The following is a 27,985-nucleotide window of genomic DNA, read 5'->3' on the forward strand; positions in this document are numbered from 1 at the left end:
CACTTAGAAGGACAAACTAGTAGATTGTATATTCAAAGTTTTATCATTTATGTAAAGTTAGGCCTTTGTTACAATCCAACAACATTTGGTAAGCAGAATTAAATGACAATTTAAAGACAACAATTTTGTTTCTGTTTTCGAATGCTTAACTCTATAGTTACGAGTTTAGATGTTTAAATGTTAATAACGTTAATATGCTAAGTGTAATTGTGTTTTATAATTTTAAAATCCACAGCTTTGCCATTTTTTCAATAATATATCTGTTATCATAAAAAGGATTGGTGTGTAATATTTCTTTCAATATTCTCAAGAAAACATCAACGGGTTAACGGGGGTAAGCTCATTTCAACACCAATCCCCAACTTTTTTTTCAGGCCTTTTGATGAAAGCTACAAGATGATTTCAGGAATACAGACGTGCTGTTTACTAATGCTCATATGTAAGTACTCTATAGAATATTCTACACTTTACAAAAGGTGTGTCCTTTGGCAGCCAGTTTTGGGGGAAAACCCATTGATTTTTCAAAGTAGCCTTTGTAGTTTAAAGGTTTGTAACTTTTTCATTAGATATTAAAATATACTTTCATTTCTACTTTGATTATCCCAAGATGGCGTAACTCACACGTTAAAGGAATAAATTAAATTCAAAGAGATTTTACACAAGACGCCAACATATTTGGTTGCAAAAAAGGAGAACGATAGGTTTTTCCTTTCTTGGTTGGCCTACAAGGGAAATAATGTTTGCCAAGTGTGGATTGGTCTTTTACTTTTGCTCTGTAAACATTAAATTACTTGAGATTTTCAATTTTCAAAACGTAATGAGTGCTGAATGGTGGTCTTCTTCCCATCTTAAGGCTAAAATTACCTCCGTATGAAGAAGAGCTCTGTATAAAGATATAGGTTAATGTTTATCTTTAAAGCTAAACTATCGATATATTTCTAATAAATATTAGTTACATGTATTATCCCAAATCATCACATCTAAAAGTTAAAACAGATCCGATAGTTAATTTGTTGACCATTTTAACATCAGTTTTTTTATATATGAGAAATGAAGAGTACCAAATCAGATTCAGACTACTTTACTATGTGCTGATATTTCGTTGTGCGAATTTAATTTAAGTTTAAAATGTAAATTACACATTTTTATTTGTGATAGATTATGTCTTAAATCCACATAATCGCGTTCACTTAATTTGATAATAAAATACTAGGACTGTCTTTTTAAAGAAACAGTTTGTTTGCAGAAGAAGGTATTCAAAACATTGTAACGTGATTGGTAATCTTATTTATTATGACTGTAAAAATCTGTGAAAATGACATACAAGTTTTCTATCTAATATAAAATTTGTATTTGAGATCATAACATTTTGTTCTACACCTACCATTAGGATTTCATATGCCTAATGTCTTTTTCATTCGTTTTAGATGATGCAGTATCTTATCATCGTTAATCTCTTATCCATCCCTGTACTTGTTTATCAGTCTTGCCTGTACTTGTTTATCAGTCTTGCCCTTACGTGCCCAGCGCATTGTATAAACCATTTTCAAATAGCGGAAAAACACAAGCAAATTAATCTTATATTAAACTATTGAACTTAGAACTTTAGTGACACTCAAATTAGACGATAAGTAATCGTTTAGCATCATATATTGAGTTTTTCTAAACTTTAAGGCCCTATTTATTTCAGATTTGTTTAAGGATTGTTTAAGTTTTTACAATTTATTCTTAATATTTATGTGTGGTTTTAATATTACTGAGGGTCATATAGGTGTCACTACAAAAGTGGCTATGATTTTGTCTTACTTTGTCCTTAAAAGTCAATGTTTTATAGTTTAGATTGAGAATGATCAATAAAATCAGTATCTTTTGTTGATGATTCAATTAACAGTATACATGTATGACATTACAAAACACCAAACAAATGTTTTCTACTTAAGCTTTTTTTATCTTATTTTAAGCACCACTTTATTATCATTGTCTTATCACTTTGTTTCATCATTTGTTTAGTACCACATTGTTTATGATATTCTTTTGTCACTTTGTTTCGGCATTTGTTTAGTGCCACGTTTTTATAATATGTTTTATCCCTTTGTTTCGGTATTTGTTTAGCAGCACGCTATTTATGACAGTGTTTAATCTCTTTGTTGAGTTAATCGTTGTTTATGATATTCGTTTATCACTTTTCTCCGTATCTCTTTAGTGCCAGATTTTTATAATATTTTTTATCCCTTTGTTTCGGTATTTATTTAGTTACACGCTATTTATAATAGTGTATAACCCCTATGTTGGGTTATTTTTGTATTATCACATTGTTTGTGGTAATGTCTAACCCCTTTGTTTCGTTAATTGTTTAGTACCACATTGTTTATAATATTGTCTTGTCACTTTCTTGCCTTATTTGTGTAGTACAACGTTGTTGATAATATTGTCTTATTAATTTGCTTCGTTATTGTTTAGTTCCATGTTGTTTAAAAAATTGTATAATCACTTTGTTGTGTTACTTTTTATGTCTACTTTTTACAGGCAACAGTCTTTCTTCATTGACGTTACCAAATATAAAACCTGACAAAAATATTACAGAAATCGATGAAGGGAATTCAAGTAAGTGCATTTTCATTTATTGATGTAAATCTAGGCATGATCAGATCTGTTGTTTTGTTTTGAAATATGCCTTTTTAAACCAATTATAGTTCTTTAAATTCATATCGGAGAGTTGTATTGTATTTTATTTACACAACAGTGTTTAAAAAGACATGATTTACATTTTTAAAGATCCTTTTTAATAAGAACATCTTGCAAACATTGTAGTCATTTTCATTCATATCGCTGTATTCAAACAAGTATCGTTATACGTTTGTTTTCTTGATTGATCTTCATACTTTTAGCAACAATGGGCTAACGTCAGTTTTTTAAAATATAAAGTATGGTTCCCTTTTAATGCATACATGTATCATAATACTGTAGACATAGTTACTTTTGGCATGGTTTTTTGCCTTTAGCCTTTCTACACTTGCAAACGGTTTCATCTCATTTTGAACACTGATACAGTTGTGTCATAGATGCTACTTCTGATTTCCACAGTAAATTGCAAATTACATCGAATTGCCTAGATTTAAATCTACTTGTTACAATAACCACTTGCGCTTACATCCGTGCAAAAGAGAATTATTAATTTAAAAATTGTTATAACTTGTTTATTAGTCGCTGTAAAAAAATAATAATGTTCATTTCAGTTCAGTTTCACTCTATTTTTTCCCATAGCTATGAAAATATTTACAATCAGTGCCTCAGAAGAAAATGGTGGAACTGTTCAAATAGTCGCAGCCTGCCAAACCAATGATATTGTAAATTTAAATTCAACAATGATCGGAAGCAACACCACTGTAGATGTTTACCTAAAAGAACCACTTGATAGAGAGGTTGAATTTTTAATGAACAACAAAGGAAATTTAATATTGAATACCCCCTAATAATTCAATGTTTGATTTTTTTATTATAAACCTGCAAATTGTTTTTATACGTTATTCGACTGTTTTCTTTTAGACACAGTCGAACTACACACTGAGATTTAGAGCAATAAGCAATTTCACAAGTCTTCGGTCGGTAAGTTACAATATTTCCTAAACAAAAGACCATTTCACTAAAATTATTCCCCATATTTGATTTATCGATCGTTTATACCGCAATTACAGAGTGAAGTCGAGGTGAGTCTAATTGTACTGGACATCAACGACACACCTCCTAAATTCAGTCAACTGACCTATATATTAGAGCTTGAAGAGGTACGTTAATAACTAATAACACAAAAAGATAATTAAAAAACAATGAATTTTTTGTTGGAAATATAAAGAGGTATTTATTGATTTCTACCAGGATACGCCATTTTCCAGTATTCTCAATGCGAGTATATGCGCCGATGATCCTGATAGTGGACAGGGAGGATTAGTGAACTATAGCTTACAGGTTATATATGATTGGCAATATAAACAAACGTATGGATTACTTAAAGAAAGTATATAGCCCCACAAAACAATAAATTCTTTTTATTCTTCTTCAGGCTGCTGGTCAGGTACTATTTTTTATTTCTAAAGATAAATTTGAATAATAAAAGAAAAAGTGAAAAAAATAAAGTTATAATGTGAATATGTACATTAATATATAATCTATTTTCTCTATTGATTATAGAACTTAATTTATCGCTGGCTTAACACAATTTGTTGATGAATATAAAATTATATCCAATTTCATTTTTGTTTTTTAAAGCTCTAAGCAAAGCTCAGCGCTTTATTGTCGTTAGACTTCTACTTCCGGTGCATCGAATAACCGCATTCTATGAGCAGAAGTATAAATCATTTAAACTGGTTAGGGAACCAGTTTTAGGGGTTAATGCAAATAACTGCACGGGCTATAGTGCGTATACAGAAGCTAAACTGTTATATTCATATATCTGTTATATACATACAGAAGCTGGGTTAGCGCTTTTCAGTACTATCAGTACTTTGATTTTTTATTGTAGGCAAACTTTAACTGATAAGAACCAACCAACTATCAGCAAATCTCTTTTGATGTGAATGTCATGAGAATTAATTGAAAAAACTTTTTTAAGGATTCCAGATTTTATAATAACACCTTTGAAATCGATCAAAGAAATGGAAGTATACAACTGTTACAGCCTCTTGATTACGAGAAACGGACTTTCTACCAATATAGGATAATTGCAACTGTAAGTTAATGAAATGATGGTGAATACGGAAATGTTGATAATGTTGTGTTCTTTGCCACATAAACCTCTTTTCTCGTTTGACGTTTAACAGCGCCAGTCAGTGCAATGGAGTTATTTAATTTTCTATTATGTTTAATTCTATGTATGTAAATATGTCAACAAACGTTATTAGAATAAAAACTCTACAGATGATTTTACGATTCTCAAGTTAACTCGTTGGTGTTCAAACGTGTAATGCTTTTATATTTATTTTTTCAAATGTAAATATGTGAACAACGTAACAAAACGATTAAATATGATAAAAGCATTACAGATTTTACCATCAAAGAATCTACTTTAAAATTATCATTCACGAGAGAAAATGAATCATGAAAACATACCATCTGTGGAGTTTTCATTCTAATGACATTTAATGCCAGTATTAAACTTATGTAAAACATTGATTTGGATAAATTCCAAACAGAAGATTGCAAAATGTTATAAAACCCTGAACAAATTTAATTTATATTTTATAGAAAATTCTTGCTGTATTGCACTTTGCACACCCCTGCTTAATCAGATACGTCTGATCAACAGACTTTATAAACCTTAACACCTTAACATAAATTAACTTATATGTAGAACAACACAAGGAGATTCCGAAAAAATAGAATCGAATTAAAATAAAGAATGTATACTACATGTATCATATAAGCACGTTACGACCTGAAGCTATAAAACCGATTTGATTTTAGTTTCGATATGCATTTGATGATTTTAAACAAACGATGTACAGCTTTTTTTTTAAGTTTAAGAAAATTGTGATTGCATTTTATGCCAGAAGCAGTTATAGCTAGAGTTGTTGAGTGATAAAAGCAAAAGTTCGAAAAAATTTGAAAATTTCATACTCATTTCAACATTACAACAACCTGTAACACAAACTAAAATGATCAACAAAATCTGTTTAATAAGCTTTATCTATCTATCTATCTATCTATCTATCTATCTATCTATCTATCTATCTATCTATCTATCTATCTAGGATGGCGGAGATCCTAAATTAAACAGTACGGCAGACCTTCTCATTATGGTGAAGGACGTCCAAGATACACCGCCCATATTTCAGCGACTGCCGTTCATGACAACCATTTCAGAAACCACGCCAATAGTACGTATGTCGTATTTGTTCAAAAACGTTACATTCATTCAACATTGCAAGATATCTGACTTTCCAGTTACATATGGTTTTATTGATTATGTTGATTAATATAATTATGTTTACCTATTACTTTTGCTTAGTGGACAAGCATTTATAAGATTTTTGCTACCGATGGAGATACTGGTATCCCAGATAACATTACCTACAGCTTAACATGTAAGATATTACCCTTCATTTACAATATAGAGTTCATTAACTTAACGTTATGTACAAATGTGTGTATATGCGCGTGTTTGTTTTTCTATATAAACGAAAAATCATTCATTCACCCAGCTTTTTGAATAATTTTAAAGCGGAGAGAGAGAGAGAGAGAGAGAGAGAGAGAGAGAGAAAGAGAGACACAGACAGACAGACAGACAGACAGACAGAGTGGGGGTAGAGGAGTATAGGGAGTAGGGAAGGAAAAGGAGATTAATAGAAGTTTATTCCTGACATAGCTCCTGAAACAATTATAACACATTTTAGATCAATCAAATGAGACAGCATGTGACAACTTTCTACGGATCAATAGCATCACTGGTGTGATAAGTATCAAACAACTAATGGACAGAGATGGCGGAACAATTAAACGTCTTAACGGAATCTGTATTGTAAATGTTACTGTAGGTATATTATTTTGGACTTTCATCGGTTTGACTTTGTTAAAAAAAAAATCATTCGATTGATTTAAAGAACATATATCTGGAAATACTTTCAGGCATCGGAAATTACAAATGCAACTGCCAACAAAAACAGTCAAACAACGAAGCCATTCACAATTACTGTACAAGATGAGAATGATAATCGACCAAAGTTCAGCAAAAAACAATATGAAGGTTCCGTGAAAGAAAACATGAGAGATATCACAATATCGATTCCTGGAAACATACAGGTTTTTGACATAGACCAGGTACTGCTAGAAAGAATACTTTTATTTGGTTAGGAATATTGAATGGTTGAGCAAACATAGACAATTAAATAAATATATAAATCAATAAATTAAAATATATAAAGATACATAAATCATATATTGATGAATAGATAGATATGTTTACATATATTGTATTATATATGTTACGATATTTTGTTGTGTTTGAAAATGTTAAGTCATCCCTCTAATAAAATCTTTCACAGGTATTCTGTATGAAAATACGCATTTTACAAACAAAAGTTTGAGATTGTCACAAAATTTACGTTGCTCAAACAATAGATTACTAATACCAGAAAATGAAAATAGATGACAAGATTTAACTTTTAATCTTATGATATCCTACGATTATTAACAGAATGGATATAACAATATAAAGCTGACGGTACTAAATAGGACAGACGTTGTACCCTCACCAGATTCTGTAATCTACAATGGAACAGTTCTTCTTCGTCTTACTAGTCCACTAGATTATGAAAATGAGAAAAATATTACGTTCTTGGTAGGTATTTTACTATTTTTTCTTTAATAATACAATAATGTATTGTTTAAAAAAAACCTGTAATACTGAATCATAGATTGCTTATTTGATATCAGAGATTCAAATTTATTGCAAACAAGGAAATGTTAAGTTCATCCTTACAGTGATATACGTGTGAATACAAATTGACTTACATGATTTTCAACGAATGATCTACTTGCATTTCAATGTAATATCTAACATGATATATCAAAGAAAAAAACAGAAAATCAGATTTACTAATGTGTTGTGTAAAAAATATAAATATTTTTTAATGTAGATATAATATGGATATAGATATAGTGTCTGATCATTTGTTACTTCATTTTTTAAGCGGATGCTTGGTTGAAGCACTTCCTATGATAAACCAAAGTATTGAGAGTACAGAAATCTGGGCCTGTTTGATCATAAATTTTATACAAAACAAAAAAAATTAAGCTAAAAATAATGTTTGCTATTTCAAAACAAACAAACGTTTACTGATTTTTTATTAAGAGCTGGGCAATGAAACGATAAAAATAACCGGATCAATAGTTTGAACAAAAATTTAGAGAAAATTAATATGTTTGCGGCATGCAAGGACATCGTCCTCTGGATCTGATTGAAGTAAAAAAAAGTTTGTAATAAAATTAAGGTAATTTTAGCTTTAGTAAAATGGGCACACAATGACCAGCCTACCGTTTTAGCTCACCTGAGCAAAAGGCTCAAGTGAACTTTTCTGATTAAATTATCCGTTGCCCATCGTCGTCGTCCTTTTTGGTGTAAACATTTTGCATTTTTTATCGTCTACTTAATTTTCCATTATAACTTAGCCAATCTCCACTTAACTTGGCATAAAGCATTTCCAGGTCAAGGGGATTCAGTTTGTTCAAAAGCCATGCCTACCTAAAAGGGGAGATACTTAATCATTAATGAATATGTAGTGACATTTAAAAATGATATTCTCCTTAACTACCATACAATATTTCGAAACTCCCTCATGTAGTGTAAATTTTAGTTTTTTTTAATTACACAATGATACCCGGGTTATGAGAAGCTGCAATGCTACGATTGTTTCATTGTATAGATATTATACTTGCTCTTTTAAAAAAAAGTTCGGGTACATTCTTGTTGCCCTGTTCCGTCTGTCCGTCTGTCTGTCAATCAGTCACGTTTTACTCTTTCAAACTGCTTTAACATCTTATAAACCAGCTCCTTGAGTTTGATTGGGGGTGTCATGTTGTTTTGTAAAAAGGTTTAACAATTCTCTGGTAGTCCTGGTGGTCAAATAAGTAATACAAAAATGACGGTTTTTTTTTCACAAAAAAACCTCCTCCCTCGAACTCCAATTACATTTTTAACAATAGACAAATCATCTCTTAGAATATGTTTTTTGGTTTCGGTATCTGTCATGTTGTAAATTTTGATTTACTGGGTGGCTGTAAATACAAAATTTACTACAGTAAATTTTGTATAACACCTACCCTGTAAATTAAAAATTTACAACATGACATATACAATGTACCTTAGATGCACAATAAGGTTTTGGAAATTTTGGTTTTGTCCTGGGGTCATTTGGTGGCTTAAAAATGACATTTTATTCATAAAAAATCTGGTTTCCAAACGTCAACATTTTTTGAAGTAGAAAATGATCTTCTAGAATATGATTGGGGGTAACATTTTTGAAGAGTGATCAGGTTTCAGAATTTTTTTTTATCACGGGGATCGGTGGGCAATCAAAAAGTATGATTCGCAGAACTCCTCTTACAATTTTTGGAGTAGCTACGGTATCTTTTGGATTTGGCTAGGTGTTGTTTTATAAATAAATGTGCAATAAGGTTTCAAAAATTTAAATTTCATCCCGGAAGTCAAATAATAGCAAATAATTGACGTTTATCACAAAACAATTTCAGAACTCTTTTTATGATTTAATGATTAGACACATCATATCTTGTGATATGATAGGGGCTGTCTGATAGATGTGCAATAAGGTTTTAATTATCTAAATTTCATTCGGGGAGTCAAATAATAGCACGGAATTCATGTTTATCACTTACGAAAACCCTAGATACCAGAGTTCTTAAGATTTAATGAATAGACACGTCACATCTTGAGATTTAATTATGGCTGGCCTATAGATGTGCAATAATGTTTTGAAAAATTAAATTTAATACTGGTAGCCAAATAGTAGCGGAAAATTAACATTTATCCCGTGCAAAGATTTGTAGCCGGTAACAGCCAAGGAGAAATAATTTTGTTTTTAATAATCATATAGACCATACTTTCTATGACATGAAATGTTCAGATTATAATTTAACTTAAAATTCACATGTAAATGAAGGTTCAATCCCAAATTGTACATAAAGGGCCGCTTATGTGTATTATGGGATGGAATCTCATCCTATATGAAAATCATGATTTTTAAAAATTACCGGAAATTGCATTTAGCCTTCACTTTTACCAAACACTTGGTGTGGGTATCACTGTCTAAAGACAGCATTTGGTTTGATTTACAAAAGATGGATAAATGCAAACGTTTATGTGAATAAAATACATTGTAATTGTTATTCATTGTTTAGATTAAAGCAGAGGACACCAATAATCCCAGCTTTGTCAGCAATTCTACAGTCATCGTAAAAATAAACGATACCAACGACAATGATCCTGTTTTCCAAAGCAGAGACAATGACCTCTTCTTGCCAGAAAACAGTTGTTTTAACACAACAGTTGGAAAGATAAAGGTAAAAATCAACTATATTGAATTAATAATGACCAGAAATTTACCAGTTATCTATGTTACCTGTGTACAAATGCTAACCATCATAGAACTGAAAATTACTTAATTTACGCCAAAAAAAAAAGATTGGATACTCTTTACTAAGACTTAACTTTTCTGCACAATTTGTAGGCGACTGATATAGACTCTGGAAATTATGGAAAAATAGAATATCGTCTGGATAGGAATAGCAGGTAGGGAGGAGAGTATCATGTGACACAAAGTCGTCATTATATGAAGCATGACGTAAAAAATACATAAAAGACAAAATGATTGCTATATTAATTATAGGTTTATTTTAATTTGGTATGGAATATATGAAAAACGTATTATCCACTGTGTCTCAACTTGAATAATTATTTCAAAACTCTTAAGAACTCTTATATTTCTAATTTTTAAAACAAAATTTAGAAGCATAATATACTCAAGGTACCTATTTGTTTCAGTTTTAAAATTGAAGCCACGACTGGTCGTGTTTATGTCTCATGTAAAAACAGCTGCGCAAGGGGATGCAATAACTCTCTCTGTGACAACAGTTGTCTGGACAGGGAGAAGAAGGACAGGTACTACTTGACAGTTTCGGCGATTGATGGAGGAGGGAGAAGAACCTCCCTTCCAATCACCATATACTTGAACGATACAAATGACAATAGGCCAAAGTTTCGTTATAATTCCTATCAAATAGGACTTCTAGAAAACAGAAAGACATTTTCGGATGGAAAAGAGGACTTAGAAATACAGGTAAATAAATATATGTATATTGCAACTTACATACTACAAAATGAGGAATTCGCAATATATATTGCAATTTACATTGTAATTCCTGTATTGAAAGCAATGCTTGTGAATATAGACAATACTCTTATCATATATGTTTTATGAACTTGGATCTGATTTTCAATTATTTATTTTTATCGACATGAAAAGGCGGACGATGTAGACCTCTCAGAAAACAAAACGATCAGTTACAAATTACTTCAGAACTCTCCTCATTTTCACATCAACGAGTCAACCGGAAAAATAACAATTACTAAAGAAGTAGATTATGAAAACTTAACTGAGGCCAACGGCTATATCAACCTGACAATCATAGCCTCTGACCATGGGAAACCGCAACAAAGTTCGTCCGTTCAGTTAACGATTCAAGTCAAGGTATATTTGTCGAAATTCGTTTTTTAAATTAACGTATATAATACATTAAGATCATTAGAAATATGAATGTTCCAAATAATATTGATATTCTTGGGTTTCTAAAAACCATGCTGTGTAATTTGTAGGATTTAAACGACAATAGACCAGAATTTAGAGGGAAAACATACAACGCCAGTGTATGTGAGAATGCTGCTAGTGGTAAGAGACATCTAACTTAAAATTCATTACTGTGCTGATTTTTAATCAAATGATGAAATGATGAAGATATTCTGTTGCCCTGTTGTCAGGTTTGTTGCATTTCAACACTAACGCAAACGAATTAAAACATTATAGAAGATTGGTGAACAAATACACGTTGGTTATACGATAATAAGAAAACAATAGTGATATCAAACTTTAAAGTTTTTAAAGTTTGATTGTTTAAGGATATACTAAGTTTTCAGGTTTGATTTGACAGCAAAGTGTAGAAAATGATAATTTTTTTTGATATTTTGTATTCTTACAAATATATCATTTTGGATGTAAATTATCTTATAAAATATAATGTCCAAATTTAACACATTACATTTTTTTTGATTTCAGGTACCAATGTTACAGTTGTCTCTGCAACAGATGCCGATAAAACAGCTCTGAATAATAAATATTCCTACTTTATTGAAAAGGGTGGGTCAGATCAATTCACTTTAAATGGCAAGACAGGAGAAATAAGCGTTCAAGTGGGAGCAAACCTTGACAGGGAAATCAAATCTAAATACACTCTAACAGTAATTGCAATAGACAAAGGGGATCCTCAGAATACTGGAACAACTACAGTGTTTATTAGTTTGACCGATGAAAATGATACTCCTCCTCGTTGGTTGAACTTACCCAACACAACTACCGTAAAGGAAAATACTACAGAACCCGCTATATTCAAATGTATAGGAGATGACTCCGACATCAACCATACTTTAGTCTACTCAATTAGGATAAAAGAAGCATTAGATAGCAATGGCAATCTTGTAAATCTCTCTTTGATTGAGGTAGGATGCATGGGTTTTTTTTGTTTTTGTTTTGCCTTAATATTTGAATTCCAGTAGAATGAAAGAAAAAAAGAAATATTGGTAATTATCTAAATTTTTTTTTACTGATTCTGCAGGGAAAGATCTCTATTAACAGTACCACGGGGGTTGTGTCTGTGAATAATTTAGATGCAGAAGTGGCAGTGACAATAAGGCTTACAGTTACTGTCAACGACACTTCAACAACAAAAAATGACCCAAATGCCACAAGTATGTTGAAAATGTTTTGATTTAAAACGATGAAGGGTTCTGGAAACTGTTTATGCAATAGAATAAACAAATACTTATCATTACTATAATCGACAGTTAAATTAAATGGATATAAACTATAACATAAAATTTTATTCACCTCCACACCCGAACGTTTGTCGTTGAACGATTGATTTTCTAATCCTGATTCAATGTTCTCAACAAAATAAATCATTAACACACTTCTTAACAAGTATGAATATACTTACTTCATTAGCAACGATGAGTATTTCTATGTACATTTTAATATATTTCTGTTTGTGTTGAATCATTTATCAACAGAATTTAAGAGACCACATAGTAGGCTTTTAAGCAAAACATCAGACAATGCTCCTAGTTTATATATATATATATATATATATATATATATATATATATATATATATATATATATATATATATATATATATATATATATATATATATATATATAACACTAGTATTTATTAATAAATAAATATACTATCACAATTCAAGTGGATCACGGCATGCACAAAAGTATTAAGGTATAATATGCTAAAATGGTAGCTAACAAGATGCGTGCATCATATAAGCAGATAGCAGCATCAACTTGAATGATCTATCAGTCATTCAACTGCTGTATATATAAATCTAAATATTAATGAATCAGTAAAATAATCTTGTTTTAAAAGTTTTACTCATTTCGACGTCTAAAAAACAAGCAGGCGTTAATGCATGTATTGTTATGAAAAGATGCAGATTACAAATACAATATTTAGATTTTTAAAGATTCAAATTCAAAATAAAGATGACCAATGTACATGAACAAATCCTGTAAGTGAAAAAAAACCAGTTTTAAAATGAAACAAATGAAATACCCTAATTGGTTTTAGTAGAATAATTATAAATTCTCTTTTTGGAAATACAGGTGCGACTGGATATTTCATTAAAAAATTCTAAGTTATGGAATTTTAAACTGTCAACGAATCTTTCAAGGTTTTATAAATGATGGAGTATGATGTTGAAGCAGCTATACAATTTGGCTTTCTAGCAAAAACAAACTTTAAAAAATACTTAATTTTAAAGTCGTGCGTATTGCCTGTTTATATCATAATAAAGATATACTAGACTTTTCCCACCAAAAGAACCACAGAATAAAAAAAAACATAATTTTTTTTTTTTATCAAAAATGCCTTTTAATGCAACTTCTTGTGTATTATGTCACAATGGAAAACACGTCAAAGTTTTTTAAAGCAACGTCAAAGTTACAGTCAAACGTCGCCTACTTGACGTTTTCAAGAGTTCTTCAATGTATAATATGTCGTGTTAGAGAGAATGTATGCGCTCTGTACATATTTCCTTTGTGATAAAAAAATCCCCACCAAAACATCGGAGGTTGTATCAGGTTTTTTAATAATCAATTAAAAATTACATTTTACATCATAATCTTCGATCGTGTTTATTAAAATAAACCTGATAAAAACATTAACTATATTGTTAAAACGAACAGCAAGATTAGCTATTGCACAAATTATTATGCAAACAATATTTGGTTTTTTTAAATACTGTTTTATATCCAGAATGTATGCATGTACAATAAAGGTTACCAATCGTGTTCACCCAATAATCCTTGGTAAAAGTAATAAGCTACAGATAAAAGATGCAAACTTCACTATCAATTTAAGCACCTCACTATTTTGTGATTTTTTTTTAAATTGTAAAATGAATATAAATGTATTACGAAAAACATTCTTCAAATCAATTTATTATATTATCAAAGACAACAGTATTTTTAAATTTTCATTGGCTAAAGGTACATCCCATGACATTCGTCCATTTCTGATAACTACGCTAAAACGCGGCCGCAGAATATAATATTGCAGTACACAATGGCAGCATATTGTAGAAACAAAATACCAAATGACATTTCAAAAAGATATACAGAAAATAATATTTAAGAAAATTTTTAATATCACTTTATGCATGTACGTTGATATAACTTGACATGAGTCCACGTTATAACAATTTGACTTGCAATAAAGTTGATAATTGTAAAATATTATGTTTCAGTGTAAAATACATTGTTCTATACGATGCTCTTTCTATTTGGTCTTTATGCAGTATACATTTACTTATTACAGCCAGCAAAAACAATTTATTACTTATCCTACTGCAGATTTTTGAAAATTAAACAAACAACTAAGAACGCGTTAAAAATGCAAAATTAAATGCATAATTAAAATTTAAAATGTAAGATCCTGTATGTTTTAATATACCCGCTAGATAATTGTTTTAATTTAAACATTTATTTCAGTCAAGAAAGTTGTTGTAATTCCCCTTTATTTTGATAAAAACATCTTGTATTCAGTTATCATGGATTTGATTAATGCAAATTGCATTTATTTTCATCTTAAAAGACAAACCTAACACATGTTAATTTACTTTTATGCAGATAATTGATGTAACAATGTTATCAATGATGTTTTTCACCATTAAAATACATAATTTTATTGACATTTTATGTTTCAAATTTCAGGCGAACTTATAATAAAGATCACAGACGAGAACGATAATCCACCAGTTTTTCAAAATGCATTATATACATCTGTTATTTTGGAGAATGCTCCTAACAACACATTTCTAGTATCCGTGACAGCTACCGACATTGACATCAGCAAAAAATATACAACGATTAGATACTACATAGATGACAAACAATGTCCATTCTCAATAAATCCAAGGACAGGTACTTTAAAAAAGAAAATATTCAACAATTACACAGTCTATGTCATTTAGGAAAAAACCCCATAATAGCTATCTGTGCTAAATTGTTTCAATTATTTGTTTGAGCAATGTTAACAATGGTAAACCTCCAAATAATGAAACACGATCATATTAAAAGATTACATTTTACATTTTCCAACACGTTGTTTTCTATATATTATGTTTATGTCACAGGTGGTGTCATTAAGACACGAAAACTTGATTGGGAGACGAAACCATTTTGGATAATAACAATTCGAGCATCAGATGACTCCAAATATAACGCTACAGCTGAACTTAATGTCACTGTCTTAGACTTTAATGACAATACGCCGTTTTTTCTTAATGAATCATACCTATTTAGTGTGACGGAACAAAATTACAGTCAAACACAAATTGGACAGTTATATGCAAAGGATCTTGATGCCGGTCCCAACCAGAAAATTACTTACAAGATCACAAGAGGCAATGCTGAATCATATTTTCATATTTCAGATGTAAATGTGAGTAACGTTTATAATCATGATCTTTTGACTGTTAAAGAAATAACTTGTGAATAAAATATGAATATTTCAAAAATATCAACGATGATTATTTTTGAAGCAATATTAATACTTAAAGTGGCAAACAATAAGTTCATGTATGTTTCATATTTATATTTCAGGGAAGCCTATTTATAAACGGTAATATTGATAGAGAAACTATGCCAAAATATGAGCTAGTGGTTACAATAAATGACAACCCAATAGAGAAAGCAGATACAAAACTAAATTCAGCACACGTGATCGTGAATATTCTAGACGTTAATGATAACGCACCAGTTTTTACTTCTAATTCTAAACAACAAATTAGAGTGAAGGAAACCACAAATTTAGGAACCGTGGTCGGAACAGTATCAGCGACAGACAAAGACTTTGGCAATAATGGTACTGTGTATTACATAATTGGAAGTAACGGGAATGTGTCTAATGGGTTATTTGTTATAGATAATGACACAGGTGTAATACATGTGGATGGAAGTATAAAAAACAAGGTTGGTATATACACATTGGAAGTCCTGGCTATTGACAAGGGGTCTCCGCCCATGATCTCATCTGTGTTGTTAGATATTTTCATCTTAGACGAAAACATTCACAGACCAGAATTCACGGTGTTACCAAAGAATGGAATCATCAGTATTAATAAGGTATGAATTCCAAAAAAGAAAGAAAAACTGGAGGACAATATGCATACAAAGACATTAAGTTCTTAAACCATTTTATTTTGAGTGGAATTGCAAGGGAAAAGGATTAACAATATTTTTAAACATATTTCTAAATAGCAAGCACCTTAAAATCGAATCGCGTTTACTAATCAAAGTACTGAAGAACTAACGGGAGTTGATTTTGTCGATGTTTGTTTATCTAAAATCAATGATATGATATTTTGCATGACAAGTACATGTAGCTTCTAATTTTTTTTTGAATTACGCACATTTTTATAATATGAACTTTTGGACTTTTTCGACTAGAATGTTGAGAACCCCCATATGAATCATGTTTAATAATATGTAGAGTAAAATTAATTCAATCAAACTATGTATCAGTAATACAAAATGTTTCTCAAACATTGTATGGATCCAAGCAATATTGAACACTAGTCTCGTTCAACCAAACGCTCGGCTGACACCGTAAATCTCCGACAAGCATTTACGGAGACAGCCGAGCGTCCAGTTGAACGAGACTATATTGAACTCTGGCGTAGGAATACATACGACTACAAAAAATATTTAAATTGTTCGTACCATTTAAAATCTGACCATTTTCAAGGTATTTATAAATAAGTTTCCTTGAAAAACAATGCTTAAGCATACATTACATCGATCGAATTCATCAATCATTTTCAAGAACTAAGTCTTGTCAGGAGCAATGATTTGTGCTGAGGTCCAAACACTTTCACTTTGTGTTTGTCTGAGTAACCGCATAGGAGAGTTGATTAAAATCAACTCCCAAAAAGGGGGTTTATTTCAATCTTGAAGTTTCTGAAAAACAGATGAAGGTTTATAACATAGAAAAGTTTCAAAACTCATATTATAATTTTAATTTAAGTGGTAGCGCTTTTTGGCCACAAACATTAATCGTCATATGAATTATCAACATGATGATTGTGTTTGTGTTCGTGATCAGTTATCGGAAAAAAAATTTTAGGCAAGGATGTTATTTCGATTTATATTGCAATTTTTTGAGATTTGACAAAATTAAAATCACCAAAGGACTTCTTGTAGTATTTGTTGACAAGGATGTACTTTTGAAATTTATTTTATCAAACATTTCTCAAAATATGTGATCGTGATAAAAGGAACAAAATTGTTTCATGCATAGCCAGTTATAGATACAAATGAATATTTACTCATAGTCAACAAGAAAATGAATTTAAATAAAAATATAATTATAATACTGTACATAAGAAATTAATTGTAAACACCATTTTACCTGTGTAATTAACCCCAGTGGCAAGGATTTTATATTGGGTTATTAAGTAGACATAACACATTATCAACTCGGGTTCAGATGGTGATCAAATTAATGACCTCTTTGTTATTTATACTACATTAAAATTAATTGTTACTAACATTTTATTAGTAAGATATACTTTTATAATGCACATATTATTAAGTGTTTGTATCCAGAAGCAGACATCAACAGCCTTGTGATGGCAGCGTATGATTTTTACTCATGTAGATATCTCTCTAAATGTTGAAAATAAACTTTATAATGAATGGAAAACGTATCACCAAATTATGTCCTGATAAAATTAATGGTATACACTGTACGCCCATATCCACCAAAAACAATTGTGGCATGCTCTCCCCCTTCCCCAATAATAACTTTGGCTATTATGGAAAGCCAAAAACTTTTTTTTCTGAATGCGTTATACGTTAAATGTAAATGTAAATGAAAAAGTACTAAGTTTTAATTCTGTAATTAATCTTCGAACATTTCTATGATTTCTGGGTTTTTCGGTATATTGTGTTATTATAATCCATTCAAATCAACTCTGGTATTTGCACTTACGTCATTCGTTATTTGTATTTCTAAATTTTCTAAATTCTTGTAATTGTTTTGACCATGCTCGGTTGCATGAAATATTTTCTTCTTTTCTTTTTTACTTTTTCTCATTGTTTGCTTTACCTAAAAAAGCAATCGTGAAAAGATTCTCTATCTAGGGATGGGATAAACTCTACCGGTTATGGATTATCTTAGGTACATGTTTACATAATGCCTTGGTTCTATAGTCTAATTCCCGTAAGATTGGACATACTTGTAGTGTGCGCCCCCTGTCGTCTTAATTGTCGTCATTACATTAAAGGTCACCTTTGACGCAAATACAATATTAAACTTGCATCGAATGGTTTGTGAATCAATATTTTACCGATAGCCAAGAAATCTTACAAATGATAATTAATAAATGGTTATATACATGTACAATGTCCGATGAATCAAAAATAAATAAAAGTCAACATTTTGTAATTTAAATTTAACGAACAACGCATTTAGAGATCACAAATACATAATTTTATAGATTGAGTATTAAAACCTTTTGCTTTACATAGGCTATTGCTAATATTTTGTATTGATAATATATTTTTTTTCTTTGATGTTTATTAATATTAGGCTATAATATATAGTAATTGAGGACTTTTTTGTAGTGTGTGAAAAAAGGAACAACTTTGACAAAAATTCAGGCAACAGACAAAGACAAGGATTTTAATAATCAACTTGTTAATTATGAGTTCTTTTATTCAAATGCATCAACTGGACAGCGATTTGAGTTATTTCATATTGATAACATAACCGGAGAAATCAAACTCATAAGAGATCTAAGTTATGGAATTAAACAATTTTTCAAGGTATGTTATTGTGAATTATGAATACATTTTAATTAGTTTATAAATTTCACCTTTGACATACTAAATGTCTATTAAACTATATATAGTTTGACTGTTTTAAAACCTTTTTATTAATACACCATTTAAAGAGCAAATTATACCTGTTTTAAAGTTTATTGTTGTATATTAATTACAGATATACGTAATATGCACAGACAGTGGGTTTCCCCCTTTATCTAGCATAACGCCAGAACTAACAATCCAGATCACAGATGTCATTGATAATCCTCCTGAGTTTCTTACGAATATTACGAAAGTTGGCGTTAAGGAAAATCAGAATGGAACCATTCTCCTCACAACGGTTTCTGCTGTTGAAAAAGATTCAACGGCAGTGATCGAGTTTAAAATAAAAGGTAACATTAATTAGATTTTGAAAGTCAAAAAAACAGTTTCTTTAATAGCACAATACTTAAACACTTTAACACCTCATATTTTTCAGATGGTAATTATTCAAGTTTCTTTGGAATTAATAGCAGCTCTGGGGAAATATCAACAACAAAGCCTTTGGATCGAGAAATCATGAACGAGATTACTTTGGTTGTAGAAGCAACTGATGTCAGTAAACCTGAGATAATATCAGATCAGTGCAATAACACACATGTGCAAAATAATGCAAATTCGCTAATGAAAGTTATTGTCACTGTGCAGGATCTCAACGACAATCCTCCAATTTTCAGAGATACAGAGATTTCTAAATTTATTATGCATAACACAGTGATAAATACAATTGTGATGGATCTTTCGGTGAGATATTTATGCTTTATTTTATAGAATTTGAACATTTCAGAGGATATATAACTTATAAATCATTTTATTAAATGTGCACGGAAAATATGTTAGTTTAGATATCGTATTATAACAAAAGCAAATAAAATGAGAATACTGTTCTATAATTCCATGGTTTTATTCTCGATTATAATTCTGTTTAATTAATATTTATCACATAAAGCAAGTAATTAGAACAATACCATTTAAATGGTCAGAATATATGTATTCCAATCAAATGACTTGTAGAAAGATGTTTTTGTCACTAAGATATAGTTATTCTTTATTAGTGGACCGAAAGTTAATAGAAAAAAATCTTTATTCTTTATTCTCAGAGAGTTTAACTTGAATTGACAATTAATGATTGAAAAAATATTATGAATGTAATAAAAAAAAGACACTATTAAATCTTTGGTAAGGATTCCATACCTTGTTTTAACAGGAAATCGTTGTGGACAAAGACAGCTCCATTGAAAACCGTAAACACAACTTTTATGCAACAAACATATCTTATACTGGAGCATTGAAAAATGAACTCAAAGACAAAATCATCAAAGCCAACTGCGGTCAGTTGTTCTGCGTTCATCCTAATGGTACAGTTGTGACCAATTTTGTATTCTCTAAAAAAATGAAAGGACAAGCGAAACTTCAAGTAGCTGCAAATGACTCTGCAGGAAATACAACAGCCTTATTAAAGGTAATTTATGCTTTCCAATTTAAACGGACTCACAATTTAAACTAGGAGTGGTGCCATTTATGTTGAGGGAAACGAATGGCCATCGTGTTTAATATGTGGACCAAAATGTACGCAGATTGCTTACACAATTACAGAAAATGCTTATGTCGATTGCTTAGAACTGTACAGCTGCAGACTTAAATTGAAGATTTGTTGAGAAAAAGAAAAGGGTACTTCATTCTTATCAGTTGACAGAGCTTTTATTTTCAAAACATGAACAAATCTTGTCTATACTTAGAACTCCCGTGTCTTTGTCGTTTCATTTTCAACGTAAAAATATATGTCAATTCGTAAAAACATGTTTGGAATGAAACAGATATGTTTATACCATCATTGTTTGGGTTTTTTAACAGTTCTATATGTATAAATTCTTTCAAGAATCGAGGTTGGGGTCAAAAAATTAATTGATCTAAATATAAAATATCCATATATTTTTCAATGAAAAAATAACTTCAATGGTCCTCCATAGACTACACAGACAAATATATCTCGTGCAAACTGATAGTTTCTGAGATCCATTTAACAATAAGATATCCTACTTTGAGCCAAAGCTACCACTGTTAATGAACAAATTTAAACGTTTTTCACAACAAATGGTTTTAGAAAAGACACCAATGCAAATTTTAGATATTTCGTGTTTCAGATCTTTAAATGTTTAATTTAAGTCTGCAGTTTTTAGTGAATAAAAATGCATTGTTATATTCTTATATATGTTATCTACATACAAAACAACAAAACCAAACCCTCATACTACTTGCTTTTTATCTTTTGACAACAGTTTTGTTCAGTGTTTTGCCAGTTTAAGAAATGTTTATCCCCTTTTTATCCCCTTCAATGTTTCTCTCTTTACTAACTTTGCAGTTTTATATCTACGATTATTTGCACGTTGTGGCAATGCACATCATTAAGAAGGCATCAGAGGTTGATGGAATAAAACTTGAAATTTTAAGGTAAACAGAACTCGATTCTAAAATGAATTTACTGTAAATGAAATTCATGGGAATGTTACTTTTATAACCTAGGTTTGCTTATGAATTAATCCATATTCTTTTAGAAGCTGATACATGTATTCTATTTATTGACAGCATCTTTTCAAATATAACTGGATATGATTGCATATTTCACAAAATGGATATCTATAAAGGAATAAATGGGGAATCTGACCCGTTCACGTAGGTTATTCATTGCTATTGAAATGTTCTAATGAGTGTAAATGGTGTAAACTTTACAATAGCCGAGAAAGTAATGAAGATTAATTGAAAGATTTGGTTTCATTCAAAATATCATTAAATTAAATCCTTATTTGTATTTCCTTTAGGACATTAGTTAAATTTTATGTTGTGGACCGAAAAACCGACGAGGTTTTGGAAGCAAGCGATGTGGTGACGTATGTATTTTGTGTTATATGTAAAAGCGTAAACATTAGAAATTTTGAAATAAGTACAACCCTCCCAAAAAAGGAGAACCTAGTTAAATTAAAATTGACAAGCGTAATTGGCAATTACTTGTTTTTAGTTTACCGCAGCCTGTCCACCAAATTATTAATATAATATTAAACTTTACATTTTGTACTTTTTTCAGACAATTTGACGATGTGAACAATGATTCTCTAGCAAGAGTCAGGAACAGATACTCAATCCGATCTTTAAGTGTGAGATATCGTTTTCAGCACTTTTAGTACAAATGCTTACTAGCAATGAAGAAATTGCATTCAGATGAAGAAATTGCGTTCAGGTTATTTTTATACTGGTTTAGTCTTATATATATGTATTGGTGTATTAATATATGTATCACAACTTTCTTTTTTCAGGATTTGCAATATCAAAATGAAAGTATTGACAAACCATCCACAGATAAGATGGTTTATATCCTGATCGCTGTCATAGCTCTGATGATTGTATTTCTGGGCATATTTACTTTCTTATATATACGAAATACACTAAGGTATGTGAAGTCACTAATAAAGGAAATGTTTCTTACCAATACCATTAAGTACTAACACTTAAGTTTAAAATTAATATTAAAATTATTCTTCCAAAAACAACTTTATTCAAATAGAAATAACCGGTTGAATAAAGCAATTGATAGAGAGAGTCACAAAATATTATCGTAGCATATTTTGCTTAATTGTCATTAAAATCATTCAAAAATTTCCAAAAATAGTTTAGAATAGATATTTCCTTTGAAACGCCCCTTAAATTTTTTGCTCTTCATACACAGGTAAAAATAAAAAGTATACGTTAGATTTGCGTTGCAAGCAACATGATATTTCTCGGATGATAACTTTTCAATATTTTTTAGCGATGTTTTAGCGACTTTAAAATAATCAAAGTACTGAGAGTACTGAAAGACGGGGTCTTTAAAATTGTCCTGTATTTCATCGAATATGCTTCCAAAATTTATGAGTTTGAATTAATTGTTAAAATCTATGTTAATTCGGCTTTTTGCAATTGTCTGATACTTTGTCTAAATTTTACTCAATCCCGGCCTTCATAATTGTAGAACATTGACACAACGGTATATTATGTAAACTAAGACCCCAAGTAATTTTTTTTAAAAAATTACTACTAACCGGGAAAATCAAACAACAATATCAAAGTAGATAATTTTAATCATTATATTTATTCAATTTTGTGATCCAAGGGAAAATCCACAAGTCGGACGGTATCCGTAATAAAAGTTTTATGAAAACGCCGAAAACTCTAAAACTGTTGAATTACCAAACATAGTGAACATTTGTATACCGATAACAAACACAGGCACCTGTCGTTAGAAATATTGTTTTTACAATAAGATTCCAAGAACTTTGACACTAAAAAGATTTGTCACGGTCGCCATTTTGATTTTTAAGACCGACTTATCTGACATGATTTCGTTCATTTGCGACTCATGCAAAATTAATTGGTAAAAATAAATCCGTTCGCCAGTTACTACTTTTTGTGTAAACTAGTGCATCACCTACACGAATACAACCGTTCCTTTTATTAAAAATCATACTCCGAAAATCAGAGACATAAATAAAAGAGATTGTCAACTCCGCCATTAGCGTGTAAATATTACGGGACCAACCTTACTTTGAGAACTACAAGTGCAACAGCAATCTTGTATAAGTCATTAAATTTGAACCTGATAGTGAACATGAACATGAACCTGTAAATATTTTAAGCATATTTTATTTATGAAATACATGTATTTACAAAAACTCTTTATTTAGTTTATAAATTACTTTTTAAAAACTTATCAACTTTTCACAAAGTAAATAAATGGTAATGCATTACTTTACTCATGTAATGGTAATGTAATGCATTACTTCAAGAAAATTAAGTAATGGTAATGGTATTTAATGCTATAATTCATGAAGAAATGGTAATGTAATGCATTATTTTACAATGTAATTCACCCCAAGCCTGATTCCAACGAAGCCAGAAAACATGAACATTAACATTTAACTTGGTTCTTCAATCGATAAGATTGAATATATTATATGATGAATAAGTCTTCCAAAATGTATAATCTATTATAGATTTTGCTTACAATGCATTGTTTAAAATTTAAATTCAGTTTAATCAACTAAAGAGCCAACGAACGAGAAGGCAAATTCAGACTTGTTTTTATTTTCTTTATACAAAATTCCTTTACAGCAGTCATACTGCAAGTAGACTGGAAACACCTATATTTAATTTGTAAAACATCTGTGTATAATCCGTCCCGATTTTAACTTCGGCTTGCCTATGAAGTTTGTTCGTATTCAGGTGAAAGATTGTCAAAATAAAATTCACAACTTTTCAAAAATGACACATTGCGTTTGGGAACTTTGATTTCGATTCCACCATCAACCTCTTCTATTGATTAATGAGCTCGTACACCAACTGAATCGTCAATGGCCTGTACAGTTAGTTACGTAACTCATTCCACATTTGAAACCGAGCAAGAATATTTTGAACAATAAAACAATTTGTTTATTTTCGAAATAGAATTTTGTTTATACACAGAGGACTTGAAAAGATTTAATGCGTGTTTTTATGATACATATTTACTGAAATGCATTAAAACTTGCTGCACTATTTTCTTACGCGTAGACTCAATTCATGTGTTCTACGCGTGCCATCCAGTTTGAGACTTCGCCTGACAGTAAACCAATAGACGGGGTCACGTGACCCCTTCTAAAAACAATTTCAAAATTTCTATTAAGAACCACATTAGAAATCAGCTTTCGTTTCCGTTAGTATTTGTTTGTAAAAATATAAAATGAATCAGAAATAGATGGCTGATTTTATCCTTTCTATTGATTTCAATTGTATATCTGTGAAAAATATACGCTTTTTTACTTTAAAATCGTCAAATGTGACGGGAAACGATAACCTGGGACTGAATGTAGTTACATGAAGAGAAGATAACAATTTGTTAGCTTAGTAATTTAAAAAAAAAGAATTCGTTTTGTACAAAATCTTTTGAAAAAAGTGAACAAACAATAACATATACAGTTTTATTTGTTGTATTTTGTCATAACTAAAGACCAAGATGTATTGAATGGAAAAGCCTACATCTTTTTTTTTTCTGTTGTAGGCGACAGCTTATTTTTCTTTGGCAATAATGAAAAATGTATGATATTTCATTTGTTTACAATAATATATTGATTTGATATGATAGTTTTTGAAGCCAACAGAACTTAGCGGAATTGTAATGTAATATTTTTAAATTAAAAGCACACTGGGTTCAATATAAAACATGACCGTACTATTAAAAAAGTTAGGGTTTAAGGGCATATGTTGAAAGAAACATAAAATCATGACATAATCTTTCACAAAAAATTCATCAATAACAACACCTAGCCTTTTTCAAAAAACACAAATTTAAAAAAGAAATCTTAAATTTGTAGGTACAAGATGGAGGTAAATCCAGAGTCTACAGTGGGTATGCATATTAAATAGATTTTTATTGAGAATATCATTTCATATGAGTTTTCATTCTGTATATTTCATTTATGATTATCTTTAATGCTATTTAATGTCAATTTTAGATCGTGAAGAAGACAAGAACAAATCTTCATGTCCAGGGTAATGTTGTTCATTTAGGCGAACTACCTTCTTTTTAAAAGTGCTTTGCACTGACATTGATTTTTAACAAACTTTTGATTAAGCTGTTTACTTCGTTTTAATTTTCATATTTCACATTTGAGATCCTAAGAAACTCTTCATATGTCCATTTATTACTTGATGAATTCATTCCACAATATCTCATCCTGACTATGACAAACAAATTTGAAGAAAAAACCCCCACCAATTATCCTAATATTGTTATTTACAGGGAAATGTTTAGTCTTTTAAATTTGATATTGCAGGCAAGCAAATGAAAGTAAACATTTTTTCTTCTTTTTTAAAGTACAGAAAGGTCGTCGATGAACACAGACGAGGAAGAAACAGAAGTGATTATAGATTTGAAACATGTTTAGTAAAGATGGTTAATTCTGGCCAAACAGGGTCTTTGCAAGAAAGAAAAATGGTAGAAAATTTGTGACTGTACAATATGTTGAGGAAAAATTCCTATGGCTGCCTCTGCTGATTGATTTTGAAATTCATTTGATTCTTCTTTGGTTGTTTATTCAGAAACCTTTGAGATAAATTTTTGGTAGGATTTTACTAGAAAATAGGTATCCTCTTTTACGATAACATATTTATAGCTGTGAATCAGGGAAATGGGGGATTATAACAAAAACGTACGTAGATTAATCATACACATACATGTACATTCTCCCGAAATGTGATGAAATTAACGCTATCAATATAAAATATCAAGATGATCGACGGTATTCTCATAGGGAGAAAAAATAATTCTTTAAGTTTGATAATGGCAAAAATCTCTAATATTAATTTAATGCAAATTTATCATGTTTTTATAAAAACTACAACAAAGAACGATGTTTCGATATTTCATGTACGAATTATGATCTTGAGTGTAGTAAAAAATTTAATTACTTAGCTCTGCATTTGAAACAGAACTGCATTTAATATATCGACTGTGAATTTAGAGTTTAAAAATGCTATGTAATGGAAAGAAGGAGGCATAACAAACAAAGACACCGTATCGCATTAACTCAAATAACGATTCTGAAACTCTTTTTTTACTGCCAGCCTTTTATTACTTGATTACCTCCCTTCCCAATCCCAATGAGTCACAGCTAAAATATTGAGATTGTGAAGTCAACTTTTTTTTTATCTATTTATTAATTTTTTTCTACACTAGGAAGTTTTCACAATGAATCCTATTGGAGTAGGCTGTTTGTTCTTATAAAAGATGTATGTTTTAATATGATTTGCATAACTTATTGTGTATTTAAGCATTTTGAATGAAGAAAATAGTACATCTACTTCAATTAATTGTTAAGTTCATTTAAGTACAGACTACATGTATGTGAGAATAAACTTGCCGTTTCAAATTGTGAATTTGGGAGCCCGTAATTAAACCTAAATGTAGGAACTATCCAGGTTATTTAATCTTGTCTCTACTTACAGCAACAAACTGTGAGACTTTGTCATAACTCCATTAATATAATTAAAAATGAGCTCTGAAGTCTTGTAATCGTTGCATATATTGTTATATATTGTTATATGCTTATATCGTCTGATGTGTAATTACTCTCTCTCTCTCTCTCTCTCTCTCTCTCTCTCTCTCTCTCACTCACTCTCTCTCTCTGTTGATCAATATATTATACGATAACAAATGCTGTTAAATGAATATCTGAATTAAAGTGATTTTGATAGCAAACTAAATGAATATATCAATGTGTTGGATCTATTTTTAATTAAACAGGATATAGTTTGTCATTTACTTTCTTATAATTAGATGATATGCATTTTGCAAATGAATTGCAAACGTTTATAATATTCTATGGTGTATCGTAAGTATTATTATTGTGGTGATTCAATTAGTGATGTAGTGATAAAATAATGCATTTTATATTTTTGGTCACTAGTTTGTTTGTTTTGTTTTTTTTGCTTAAAATAAAACAAATAATATAATATTAATGATATAATATTAACTGAAATTTACCACTGAATACTTTCTTAATTTGCGTTGATTTTTTTTCAATGTAGATCATTTTTTATGCTATTTTTCGTTAAATCAAAATGTATACTTTTACATGTATACAAACGAATTTCGTAAACATGTAAATATTGACAGTTATATGTAATAAACACATACACAACATTTTTGTTACCCAGTATTTAAACTTTATCTATGATACACAATATTGGTTGCTCAA

At 30.1% G+C, this 27,985-nt stretch overlaps 1 protein-coding gene across 1 annotated transcript; it reads left to right on the plus strand.

Moving 5' to 3' along the window:
- LOC105319201 (cadherin-23) lies at positions 1-27,528 on the plus strand. Its single transcript, XM_066067443.1, has 36 exons — positions 1-88; positions 375-439; positions 2,527-2,604; positions 3,265-3,422; positions 3,547-3,606; positions 3,696-3,785; positions 3,877-3,966; positions 4,061-4,072; positions 4,610-4,726; positions 5,748-5,873; positions 6,005-6,080; positions 6,390-6,526; positions 6,622-6,813; positions 7,190-7,333; positions 9,910-10,071; positions 10,239-10,300; positions 10,553-10,847; positions 11,034-11,258; positions 11,384-11,456; positions 11,841-12,280; positions 12,397-12,529; positions 15,066-15,275; positions 15,488-15,795; positions 15,957-16,478; positions 18,981-19,181; positions 19,357-19,573; positions 19,660-19,964; positions 20,428-20,682; positions 21,583-21,671; positions 21,807-21,893; positions 22,040-22,108; positions 22,303-22,372; positions 22,532-22,665; positions 25,601-25,635; positions 25,742-25,778; positions 26,109-27,528. Exons 2-36 carry the CDS (start codon positions 397-399, stop codon positions 26,236-26,238), a joined length of 5,382 nt encoding a protein of 1,793 aa, XP_065923515.1. The 5' UTR covers positions 1-88; positions 375-396; the 3' UTR covers positions 26,239-27,528.
- The last annotated feature ends 457 nt before the right edge of the window (positions 27,529-27,985 follow it).

This window comes from Magallana gigas, chromosome 7, assembly GCF_963853765.1.
Source record: "Magallana gigas chromosome 7, xbMagGiga1.1, whole genome shotgun sequence".
NCBI lineage: Eukaryota > Metazoa > Mollusca > Bivalvia > Ostreida > Ostreidae > Magallana > Magallana gigas.

Bases quoted from the DNA above. Each gene is read 5' to 3' on its own strand.
- LOC105319201 (XM_066067443.1), top strand. From the start codon at position 397: ATGATTTCAGGAATACAGACGTGCTGTTTACTAATGCTCATAT. The intron at 3,423-3,546 runs GTTGAATTTTTA...GTTTTCTTTTAG, and splicing joins AAGAACCACTTGATAGAGAG to ACACAGTCGAACTACACACT. The intron at 22,666-25,600 runs GTATGTGAAGTC...TTAAATTTGTAG, and splicing joins TATATACGAAATACACTAAG to GTACAAGATGGAGGTAAATC.